Source organism: Excalfactoria chinensis, chromosome 3 (assembly GCF_039878825.1).
Source record: "Excalfactoria chinensis isolate bCotChi1 chromosome 3, bCotChi1.hap2, whole genome shotgun sequence".
Lineage (NCBI taxonomy): Eukaryota > Metazoa > Chordata > Aves > Galliformes > Phasianidae > Excalfactoria > Excalfactoria chinensis.
In genome coordinates, this window is record NC_092827.1 from 13,306,039 (window position 1) to 13,318,183 (window position 12,145).

Sequence of the window (12,145 nt, forward strand, 5' to 3'; positions counted from 1 at the left end):
TCTCTCCATAATACATGTCTACCTTGCAGGAGAGTTGTGAGGATTAATTAATTTGTGTTTGTTAAGCACTCTGAGATCCTAAGATCAAAGGTTCTATAGAAATGCAAATTGTTATTATAATGATAACTTTTTAATATGAGCTCATATGTTTTGCCTTAGAGGCACAGTCTCACCCTAAGTTGCGTAGTTATACACGTAAATCTTCAGACATTATGATGAAAACGTACCTCTGAGGCCCTGATCCTTCCTTCTGCTCTAATGCTTCATGCACGGAGCTCCCTTTCACTTCAGACAGGTCCCGTGCATGGGACAACTGCAACACTGAGTTGCAAACCATTGTGAGCCTTCAGGCTTCGCACTGAGATAAATAAGTTCTGTCCTCACTCCATAAAGCTGCTGCTGCCAGGAGTTACATCCATCTTGCTAAACAAAAGGACTGAGCAAATCACCTCACTGTGAGTTCTGAGGGCTCAGCTTCAAACCTCCCCAGCCTGCAATGGCATCCATCTGTCTCACCACCTACACCTGAAGGACAGAGCAGGGCCGGGCTGCTGGGCATCGTGTGGCACTTTCCATCACAACAGCTCTTCCCTCAGGTTAAAACAATCCCGAATTAAACTGCAATCATCATCTAAAATATGAGGCTTTCAATGGGAAGATGTTGCTTCATGACCATCTGCAGTTAATGACATTGGGAGAGATGTAAAATGTCTTTGTGGTGTATTTGCAGAATACCCCTGCAAATGAGTCTGAAGATGGACTAAAGGTAAGGAGCCAACATACCATCTCCTCAATGTCATCTGCCACTTGACATGTAGCCTCACAGTGCTGTGACAAAGCCTCTCCAGAAGTGAAAGGTCTGACCAGATTCTGCATTATTCCCTTCCCCTGATGTGGAAACCTTCAGAAGTTCTCATAGCCTGTGAAATTCCTGGCTACTGCATCTACCTCCTGTTGTTATAGAACACTTCCAGAGTTTATAATCTAAATTGTTCCCTTGCCTCTCTTTTTGGTGTATTATCCCGTATATCCTCTTCTGCTCTGCATGTTATCACATTCCTCCTGTGAGCAATGAGCTCCGTATTCTGGGGCTGTGCTGCAGAACTGGCCGTGCCCCTTGACTGGCTGCTACAAGCATCTGGCTGGGTACACCAAGTCAACCTGTCACCTCCATGGTTTGCTCTCTCTTGTGTTATACACAGCAAATACTGGAGCTGGGGCTCATGGCCTGGTCCTCTGGTTGGGGCTGAGCTCATAAATAGGTTGACAGAGGTACTGCAGTTCTGTCCAGTGATGCATGTGAGCACTGGCTTTTATTTTTCATTGCTTTTTGACCTCCAATCTGCAAATGCTGACACTGCAGGCGCCTCCAACACAAAACATTTGCTATCATGTCAGAGTTATGTGCTTCATGTGTCTGTGGGTGACTCCTTTGGACACACACAAGTAGCAGACAGCTGCAGGTGTGCTCTCCCTTGTCCTGTCCTAGCATGGCAGCCAGGTGAGAAGGGGAGCACCAGGGAAGGGAGCACCAGGATGATGGGCTCAGCCTCCTTACAACACATGCTTTTCCAGTGCCCTCTTCTGGAAAGCATCTTTGGCCCACGCAGCTGCTTTGCATGAGGCGGATGGAGCCATATAGGGAGCTCTGGGGGCACCGGGGTCCACTCCTGGGTCTACATTGGCCACATCCTGACCTGACCAGGACACCACGACCTGGACGTCCCTCCTGCCCCTGCTGCCCACAGCCCTGATGTGAGGGAGGCTGAGGTGGGTCCACCCCACGACAGTGGCTGAGGAAGAAGGTCCTGACTGTGAGAGTGGGTGTGGGTGGCAGGTCCCACCACGAGGGCAGCTGAGAGCAGACCCACCACGAGGGTGGCTGCAGAAGATGGGTCCCCACAAGAGCGGAGGTGGTAATCCCAACCATGAGGGTGGCCGAGGGCAGCAGGTCCTCAAACAGCTGCCCTCTCTGCCTGGGGATACAGATAGGCAGACGTGGTTGCAACGCTATTTGCTTTGCTGTGATGCAGAAAAAGTTCCCCAGCCTACGTTGAATCGCTCGCGTCCCGTGTGAGCCCGCGCCCGAGCGGCGGCTGGGCTACGCAGAGACCCGACGCGCTCAGCGCACCCGCGGTGGGCGGGGCGGAGCGGTACGGGTGGTGGGCGGGGCCTCGGCGCGCGTGCTCTCCGCTGACGTCACAATAGCGCTGGCCGCGGTCCCTGCCCGGTCCCAGCCGATCGCGGCTGGTTTGAGCTGGTGCGTCTCCATGGCGACGCCGGCTGCCCTATAAATAGGAGCGCCGCGGCGGTGGCGAAGCTTTGTCAGCCGCGGCGCCCGCTCCGCCCGCTGTCCCGTGCGGCCGCTCCGCCGCTCCCCTCCGGCGGCAGGGCGCCTCCCGGCCCGCTCCGCAACGCCCGGCTCCGAGGAAGGCCGGGGCCAGGGCAACCGGAGGGCTCTGACAGCGGCTGCCCGAGGTGAGGAGAGGGGAACGGGGGCGGAAGCCGGCCGACGTGGAGCCACGTGGCTGCGGGGCCGCTGCCAACGGGCCGGGCGGGGAGCCGGCTACCGCCGGCGGGCACGGGGCCTCCCTCCGCCTCCTTCCTCCCGGGGAATGCCCGGCTCGGGGCCGCGTTGGCGGCGTGGCGCGGGCAGGTGCGTGGCGGGCCCCGGGGCCTGCGCGGGGCTGGATGGGACGCGGGGGGAACTCGGCCGTGCCGGGCGCTGCGGGAGCGAACGTTCTGGAGGGCGGGCTGCTGGGTTTGAACTTGGTTAGATGTTAGTCTACGTCGGAACCCTAAGCTGGTCCGCCGGATAAGTGAGAAGCGATCAAATAATGCGAAGTAGTTCCTGATAACGGCAGTTGGGCTGACGTGTGGTTCTCGAAGGTGAGAGGTTTGTAATCGCTTCTCAGAGTGAAGCGGCTGAAGCGTAACGGCGTGTTCCGTGTGTGGGGTAGGTGACTGTTGGTCTGAGAGCATAGCTAACTAAAAGCGAAGCTGTAAAATGCAACGTGCTTTTGTGAGCAGCGAGCAGTGGTGGAGCTGAAGGTTACTGGGGAACTTAGAGCTGAGAGAATCTTGGCTGTAATCTGTATGACTAGATAAAGTGGGGAGAAGTGCTGAGGGAAGGCCCAGGGCTGGATGGGGTTACATGAAACCGTATCTTCCCTATGACTCACTCCCAACCTTGCGGAGCTGAGGTCTTTAAAAAGCAGCACACAGATGTGCTTCGGCTCAGTTGGAACGGGCTGCCTTTCTCTGTTTGGTTCCCTGCTTAGAGTGACCTGTGTGTAACTCACCCCGCACTCGGGTTTTGGGTGACAGAGGAATGTAGTTTTGCAGCTTCGTTCTGGTTCTCAAGGGCAGCCTTTTAGTTGACTCCTTGTTAGCTTTGGAGATCAGCTGCGGACTTGTGTGAAGTAAAGTTATGAAGTGTTAATTGGAATTACTCACAAGGCTCCATGTATGTTTGCGGCCCACAATCAGGAGCTGTGCTGGTGTGTATCTGCCACCCCTGACAGCTCAGGTTTTCTTCTTCTGTAGCTGCTAATAGAGCAGGGAAGCCCACTAATAGAGCCAGATATTGCTTTGAATGACTGAGAGTAGTTACTGCTCAGAGGTAAGCAGTGGGCTCTGGTGATGTCAAAAATAACGTGTGTGTTTTCTCCCATACCATAGTGCTTAAGAAAAGTGGTAATTACATTGAAACCAGGATTAGCTGTAACAGTAACTCCAGCGTGGAGGCAAAGAGGATGCAAACTTCATGGACTTAACTAGTAACTGCTATTACTAGTTTTGATAGATTCTGTGCATCATTCACTTGCTGAACGGAGGATAGTTTGCCTTCAATCTGATAAGGCTACTTCATAGAGATTCTTGTTGGTTCTGTTTAAACCTAATGTGCCACCTGTTTAATTCAGGTTGTCAGTAACCACTATAGGAATCACAGCTATCAATTCTCTGACCACCGTGTAAAGACTGCATGGATTTGAAACAGTGAATATGAACTGTATGACTTCAAATGAAATAACATTTGTTTGTGGGGTTTTTTTTATATCAACAGCTTACATTCAAGTCCTTCCACATAAACTTGGAATGTCAGGAATCATGGGTAGCTTCAGCAAAGAAGAACTTGAATTCACCTTCCTCGATGAGGGCTTTACTGCCAAGGATATCCTTGACCAAAAAATAAATGAAGTGTCATCTTCTGTAAGTATGACAAGAGAAATGACTTCATTTCATGACACTGCATGTTTTTATATTGGGGGAACAAGTTGCCTCTGTGGATCTTCTGCAAGGCAACCCCCTCCTCAAATGCTGACCAAACTTCTTCTGTTATCCGTGGTTTGTAACTTCAGCGTGTGTGTTTGCTCTAGGATGATAAAGATGCCTTCTATGTTGCTGACCTCGGGGATATTGTAAAGAAGCACGTGAGATGGCATAAAGCCCTTCCTCGAGTAACACCCTTCTACGCTGTCAAATGTAATGACAGTGAAGCTGTAGTGAAGACTCTTGCTGTCCTTGGTGCGGGATTTGATTGTGCCAGTAAGGTAAAACCTCGCCTGTGTTCTGATATGTGGTGCTTGGTACATGCTCTGTGTTTGTGTACAGTGAAGCATAAGCACGCACTGTCACTTCTGTTCTCGTTAATTTGATTGTTGATCTGGAAATAATAACATCCTTATAATGCAACCTGCTCTCTCTAGACGGAAATCCAGCTGGTTCAGAGCGTTGGTGTACCTCCTGAGCGAATAATCTATGCAAATCCCTGCAAACAACTATCTCAAATCAAACATGCTGCTAGCAGTGGTGTACAGATGATGACATTTGATAGTGAAGTAGAACTAATGAAAATTGCAAGGGCCCATCCAAAAGCCAAGTAAGTTATCCTGGCTGTTTCATAATTCTTGCTTGAGTTCTCAAGTTACTGAAGCACTTGCAGTTAGTTGCAACTTGTTCTTTTTGAAGATGTGATGTGAAATTGTGAGATAATAAAGACTACTTCAGCTGCTGAAATCTGAGCCTGTGTACTGGTGCATTAGGAGGAGGGAGGCAGATAGGAGAGCTTGTATGTTTAGGGTTGATATTCTAAAATCGTATCTTCCTGACGATGTCTTATTCTAGAACTTGGTTTCTCCCCTATTTCCAGGTTAGTGTTGCGTATCACAACAGATGACTCCAAAGCAGTTTGCCGTCTCAGTGTTAAATTTGGAGCTACTCTTAAGACAAGCAGACTGCTTCTGGAGCGTGCAAAAGAGCTGGACCTCGCCATTGTTGGAGTTAGGTGCGTTCCATTTCAAAACACAACCATGCGTAATAAGATTTAAGTGATGAAGCTGACAATAGATATGCCTTTGTGTATTGTAGCTTATCAAAGACTAACTAATATGTTGTTCTTTCTAGTTTCCATGTTGGAAGTGGATGTACAGACCCAGAGACCTTTGTTCAGGCTATTTCCGATGCCCGCTGTGTGTTCGATATGGGAGTAAGTAGTATAATTCTGTTTAATCTGGAACTCCTGTTTAGCTGTTATGGCTAAAACCAAATCAATTGTGGAACTGTTACAGGCCTAAAAACTGAGGTCACTCATTTCATGTTAGTGTTTTTGAGGTTCTTGGTGGCTTACTTTTAGCAGTTCTGCAATCAAATCAGTGGCTCAAACTGAGATGACTATTACAAGAACCCAGCTCTGTTCTCAGATCTTAATAGTATGATTTACTGATACGTTTTTAGCTAAAATGACACACTGAAGACTTTCCTTAACACTGTTCCACTTAATTTTCACTTCAGGCTGAACTTGGCTTCAATATGTATCTGCTTGACATTGGTGGTGGCTTCCCCGGCTCTGAAGACGTCAAGCTTAAATTTGAAGAGGTATAGCTTTGCAATGAACTTCCCTGGGTTGTGGTGTCTTTCCGAATGTTGAACTGTGTTAAAATCTAGCTCTTCTCTTGGCATGAAGACACACGTGAGAGAATGTCTGGTCAGAAATGGAACTTAGAAGAAAAGAGGGAGGCTGTATTTGGAAAACTAGACTATCTCGCAAGATAGAGCTAAATGAATCGCATAAACATGCAGAGATACCAAACTTGTAAAGCAAGTTTTAAGTGCAGACTTGATTCTCACTGGCATAAACTTCTTCCAGTTAATTATCTACTTCAGGTGTTCTGAATTGATGCTGCTCCCATATAAGATGAGAAAACCCTGAACCCATACAGTCTTTCTGAGTGGTTTTGGGCACTGGTATAGCAAACCAGATGAGTAAGTGAACTGGCTTACAACTAGTGTGTTATGACTGTATGGGTTTTTGTTCCATCACTTCTCCAGGCTGCTTTCATAGAAATACCTACTTTCAGAAGGGAAGGTGGCTTAGTGTTAAGAGGACTTAAAGAGGTGTTGTCAGAACACCTGCCAGTCTAAAGTGATGTTAAATAGTGTTACGTGTTTATACAAGGAGGCATCAAATAAGTCCCACAGAGTGAACTGTCTGCTTGTAACGTGGGCTAATGTTGCCTCACTTGTTATGCCTGTTAAGCTGACTTCCCAGTGTTGTACTGGCCTTATATGAAATATCAAGTGTAAATGATGTGAGTGGGCTCATGGCATGAGGCAGCTTTATCACTGATAACTTGGCAGCTGTGAAGGCAGCAGTTTCCAAGATGATGACAAAGATTTCTGTAGTCTTTAAATCCCGTGAGGTGACTTCTCTAAGATGCAGTAAACTGGAGGTTGTTGCGTTATTATCAGAACGAGAAGCAGACCAGGAATTGAAGAGTGTTGACACATGGAACGTTAATGCGGTTTTAATGAGTCTTTAATGAAGGGTGACTTCACTGAGACTTAGGTGACCAAACAGCTCATGTTTAGGTTTTTAAGCTGCAAGTGTCTGCTTTTATTGTCTTCCACTTGGAAAATATAATAAAGACAAATGATACAGTAATCCACTTGTGTATTCTCATCTGTGTGATTGAATAGTGTGTTACTGTGAGCATGGAAGTCTTGACTTCATCCTAGATTAAAAAGAGTATCTGAGTAGCTGCTGAACTAGTAATATTTGCAACTGGTGTTATTTCCTAGATCACAAACGTAATCAACCCAGCACTGGATAAATACTTTCCTTTGGATTCTGAAGTAACTATTATTGCGGAGCCAGGAAGATATTATGTTGCATCAGCATTCACGCTGGCAGTCAATATCATTGCAAAAAAAGTTGTATTAAAGGAGCAAACAGGTTCTGATGGTATGTAAATGTGGACTTGGTCTTCTCCCTAGCCTAACTGTCTGCTTCTTTCCAAGCACTCTTACTGGTGTCTCTGCTTCTTCCAGATGAAGATGATGTGAATGACAAAACACTCATGTATTATGTGAATGATGGCGTCTACGGATCGTTCAATTGCATCTTGTATGATCATGCACATGTGAAACCAGTTCTGCAAAAGGTACAGCAGCTCACAAGTATTGCACGTTGGTAGTTTGGCTGTAGACAAATCCCTCCTCATAGAATACTGTCTCTTGCGTTCACTGCTCCTTCTGCATAGCCAGAATCTGACATTAAACTTTAAGAGCTGTGCAGTGGAACTTAACTCAGAGCCAAGGGTGCAGAAGAACCCACAATCAGTTCTCCCCCTCTTAGAGAAGAGGCGGTGTGCTGTGCGTACATCAATCATGGTGTAACTTCTGGAAGCTGTTTTGGTTGTCAAACTAATTAGACTCTTCTCTTCAGCGGCCTAAGCCAGATGACAGCTGCTACTCCTGCAGCATATGGGGACCAACGTGTGATGGCCTCGATCGAATTGTTGAGCGTTGTAACATGCCAGAGCTGCAAGTTGGTGACTGGATCCTGTTTGAAAACATGGGTGCCTATACTGTTGCAGCAGCTTCTACTTTCAATGGGTTCCAGAGGCCAACAATACATTATGTGATGTCAAGACCAGCATGGTTAGTAACTTAAATATGGTAATAACTTGATTCATCAAGTGCTTTTATTAGAGAAACTAGTGAATAGCTTTTCAGTTGTGACTGTTCTGTATCACTGTCATGGCTGAGGTGCTGTATTGTCTGGAAAGCCGTATTTTATGTGAAAAGCAACACCTCCGGTAGTCTTTGCATGTTTCTAGAACAATCATAACACTACCAATTACTTTCTGCTCTGATGTATTTATCTCTGGAAGTGCTTTTGAAGAGAGAATGCTAGGAATCCTTCCATTAACCTGGGTTTCTAGCTTGCCTTTCAGTCTTGCATGATGTAGGGTAGTTACAGATTCCTTGCAGTTAGCTTCTCTGACCAGTGATCAATCACTGTTTTGATATTATGCTGTTCAGCAAATGGATGGCCTACTACATCCTGAGTGTAAGGGACAGGAGTGCAAAGGAACAGTTCTTAGCTGTGCAGCTTCACAGTATGTTCTGTTTGAGGACTGTGGGCATAAATTGAGCTGTGGACTATTGCTTACTGCAGGCTGTTGGATCTCCACAGGAAGCCTTAAAATAGATGAGGAAAGCAAGGTTACTGAAGTACCAGAACACTGCAAAACCGCACCTTTAAACAGTAGTTAGAAGTAATCTGGATGCGCTTTTTTTTCTGCAAAGCAGGTTAATGGACTTTTATGGAAGTGGGTTCTTACGTAAAAGGTCCTTATCTCTACTGAAGTTTGCTTATTAAAGTGGTAGAATGTATCTGGGCAGCAGTGTTGGTGTGTTTGTTTAGGATCAGGTGGTTCTGGCATTTACTGTAAACTCTGAAATCTGGTGGAGTTCTGGCTGTAAAGGCGGAAGCGTCCTGCATTCTTTCATTAGCCTTGCCTTCCTATAAGCAAGCTTTGCACTGTTGTCTGGCTTTTCCCTCCCCCACCTTCAGTAGCACCTTCATTCAAGTGAAGCATTGCTGTGTCACATGAAACCTTAGGCTTCCCGTTAGGCTCCAGATCTGTGTGAAACTAAAAGTGGCTCTGCAGAATTAACTAACTTCTTCACTGTAGGCTTCTGTTAAAACTGGAGTCTTAGAGCTGAGGCATATTGTCCAAAGCTCCAGTTCTTTTCACCCCTTCTTAGTGTTCTTTCTTTGGCAGGAAAATTCAGCTAGCATATGCTAACCCTTACCTGAGGGGGATCTAGTTAGTGAGGTTACGCTACGTGTCTTTTCAGCACAGGCAAAAGCTGTGTTGATATGTGCTCTCCATGTTTAAGTGTGCAGCTGTATTTATAGCTCTGACTGCAGTATGTGTGATGGGTTACCTATGTCTGAGTGCGTATCCTGCGAGCAGCCACGTGGTAAACACAACTTTTCTTTGCATGCAGTGTAAGATAAGTAGTCAAGAACTCATTAACTGGAGTTCTTCTGTACTGAGCTTGTTTGGGTACAGTGTCTGAGGATAAAGGGAGTTCTATGCCAACTTCCTTACCTTCCTGCTGTTCACCTCACTTGAAATTCAAGGTATCTGAGAATGTGATGGCATGGGAAAGGGAGAGTGAATTTCATTCTGGAATGATCTCTAAGTCATGAAACCTGTGTGGCATGTGGAATAAAAATGTAGGCCCCTGATACATGTATATCTGCAGATACAGATCCTACTTGGAAACAGTGAAGCAGCTTAATATTGGCTTTTACACTCAAGTCAGCAGCTGATGTGCTTTGGTATTTAGTTCTAGCAATGATGTATGGATTGCAAAGCATTGATTGAATGTTCTGGTTGCTATGTAGTGCTATTTCATCTATCTTTCTCGGGTGTTGTAGTGAAATACTCTTTTAACTGTTGCTGTTTTTCTTTCCAGGCAACTAATGCAGCAGATAAAGGAGCAGGAGTTCCTAGCTGAAGTGGAGGAGCAGGATGTTGCTAGTCTGCCCCTCTCCTGTGCCTGTGAAAGCGGAATTGAGTATCCGGCGACTTGTGCTTCAGCTAGTATTAATGTATAAATAAATACTTAGAAACTAACTGCAAGTTTAGTCATTGAATTCTAGGGCATTTGGGGGACCATTAACTTAATTCTTGCTAGAATTTTTAAGTGTTTTTTTTTTAAAGTTTAGGTTTGGCATAAACACGACAAAAATGACTAGGAGATGGGTCACATTTATCTGTGTTCCTATGGAAACTATTTGAATATTGTTTTATATGGATTTTTATTCACTTTTCATGTATGCTACTAAAGACTGACCCTGGCCTGTCAAACAAGTATTTGTAGCTTGTGGATGGCAGAATGGGCTAAGCTTAGTGTTCTGTGACCTACCTGTTTTAAAATAAAAGTATATTGAAATAACTGGTCCTGTGCTGGTTAATATGTGGCAAATTCACCTGTCCTTGGAGAGCTGTTAGGAACTACATGAACCATTTCTCCAACCTTTACCAGTAAGCAACTTGTCTGGGCTTGTGGCTAGAAAAGGTTCTGACAGCTGGAGTAGTTAAGCTCCCATGGTGTAGCAGTTAAGCTCCCATGGGGTTGCATGTCTTTCTACATAGCTAATGTTGCACTATTCAAGCCGAATGTGCATGTTGTGTTGTAGTTTACAACTCCAGTAAGCTGCTGAGAGTATCTGGTTGTTAATGAAAGCATAGCACAGGCTCTGTGGCTGCCTTTGATAAGTTGCAGAAAGTACCTATGAAGGGTTTAAAGGAGAAAAGAGGCTGAAGCTAATGTGGCTGACTATGGAGGTAGTATCTGACCCATATTAAGAGTGGTGTTAGAAATGGTGAGATGTAAGACATAGAATCAATCATAGAAAGGCCTGGGTTGGTAAAAACCACAGTGATCATCCAGTTTCAACCCCCTGCTATGTGCAGGGTTGCCAAGCACAAGACCAGGCTGCCCAGAGCCACATCCAGCCTGGCCTTGAATGCCTCCAGGGATGGGGCATCCACAACATCCTTGGGCAACCTGTTCCAGTGCGTCACCACCCTCTGAGTGAAAAACGTCCTCTTAATATCTAACCTAAACCTCCCCTGTTGCAGTTTAAAACCATTCCCCCTTGTCCTGCCACTGTCAATCCATGTAAGCATTGTCCTGTCACTGTCAATTCATGTAAACAGTTGTTTCCCCCTCCTGCTTATATGTTCCCTTCAAGTACTGGGATGCTACAATGAGGTCTCTCCAGAGCCTTCTCCAAGCTAAATAAGCCCAGTTCCCTCAACCTTATCTATCTCTCCTCTATAGGAGAGGTGCTCCAGCCCTCTAATCACTTTAGTGGCCTTCCTCTGGGCCTGTTCCCAAGAGCTGCATATCCTTGTGTTGGGGGCTCCAGGCCTGGACGCAGAACTCTAGACAAGACACAGCCTATTATGCATGTGATAACTTTAAAGCTTTCACTTAACCTTATGGAAATACTGAACTGAAGCTTTTATAGTAAATGTAATAACTAAGTAAACCATAGGAGGTATCACAAAGAATGCTTACTGGGATAGAGTATGCTGACCTGGTGCTAATTCCTCTGCTCCCTGACAGGGGAGGCCATTCCCAGCAGGTAGCGTCAGCCCAGTAGGGTATGGGAGCTAATAAGGAAGCTGCCCGAGAGGAATTTGGCAGGCTGCCGCTTAGTTCCTTGATCTGCAGCTAACTCCATTGGTTGTTTCAGCTGTTCCAATGCATTCTGTCTCAAAAGACCATCTGCTTCTCTCAACTGGAGGCCAGGACCATAGCAACGTGCTGAGCATTACGATGGACTTACAAACATTCCCCAGAGGACATACAGCTGGCATCAGCTCTTCTTCACCATCCTTGTTTTTACAGCACCAGCTCTCTCAGCCCACCCTTGCAGGGGAGTTGTTCCACCCCTTGGATCATTTCTGTGACCCACCTCTAGATGCACTTTAACAGACCCATGCTCTCCTTGGAAGCAGCCCAGGATATGGTTGGCTTTCTGGGCCGCAACGGCATCTTGCTGGCTTACATCCAGCTCGCCATCCACCATTACCTCCAGGTCTTTTTTGGTAGGGCTGCACTCAATCCTTGGTAATGGGGGTTGCCTCAACCCAGGTGCGAGACCTTGCATTTGGATTTGTGGAACCTCATGAGGTTCACTTGGGCCCAGTGCTCAGCCTGTCTAGGTCCCACTGGAAGGCATCCCATCCTCGGGCATATCAGCTGCACTTCACAGCATGGTGGCACCTGCAAACTTGCTGAGGGTGCACTTGATCCCACAGTCAGTGACATT

The 12,145-nt window shown here is 46.4% G+C and overlaps 1 protein-coding gene across 2 annotated transcripts; it reads left to right on the forward strand.

Moving 5' to 3' along the window:
- Window positions 1-2,310: 2,310 nt before the first annotated feature.
- On the forward strand, window positions 2,311-10,251 carry ODC1 (ornithine decarboxylase 1). Of its 2 annotated transcripts, none has more exons than XM_072331507.1 (11): window positions 2,311-2,478; window positions 4,067-4,212; window positions 4,380-4,553; window positions 4,710-4,882; window positions 5,153-5,287; window positions 5,407-5,488; window positions 5,794-5,877; window positions 7,081-7,243; window positions 7,330-7,442; window positions 7,727-7,941; window positions 9,775-10,251. In XM_072331507.1, the coding sequence occupies exons 2-11, from the start codon at window positions 4,099-4,101 to the stop codon at window positions 9,914-9,916; spliced, it is 1,395 nt and encodes a 464-aa protein (XP_072187608.1). In that variant the 5' UTR covers window positions 2,311-2,478; window positions 4,067-4,098; the 3' UTR covers window positions 9,917-10,251. The 2 variants fall into 2 exon arrangements, with proteins under 2 accessions (XP_072187608.1, XP_072187609.1); XM_072331508.1 differs by lacking the exon at window positions 2,311-2,478 and adding an exon at window positions 2,511-2,656.
- The last annotated feature ends 1,894 nt before the right edge of the window (window positions 10,252-12,145 follow it).

What these genes read in the sequence shown, in the direction of transcription:
- ODC1 (XM_072331507.1), top strand. Translation starts at nt 4,099, where the DNA reads ATGTCAGGAATCATGGGTAGCTTCAGCAAAGAAGAACTTGAATTCACC. An exon ending in TAAATGAAGTGTCATCTTCT is followed by an intron (nt 4,213 to 4,379) that starts GTAAGTATGACA and finishes TGTTTGCTCTAG; the next exon opens with GATGATAAAGATGCCTTCTA. An exon ending in CTCGCCATTGTTGGAGTTAG is followed by an intron (nt 5,288 to 5,406) that starts GTGCGTTCCATT and finishes TGTTCTTTCTAG; the next exon opens with TTTCCATGTTGGAAGTGGAT.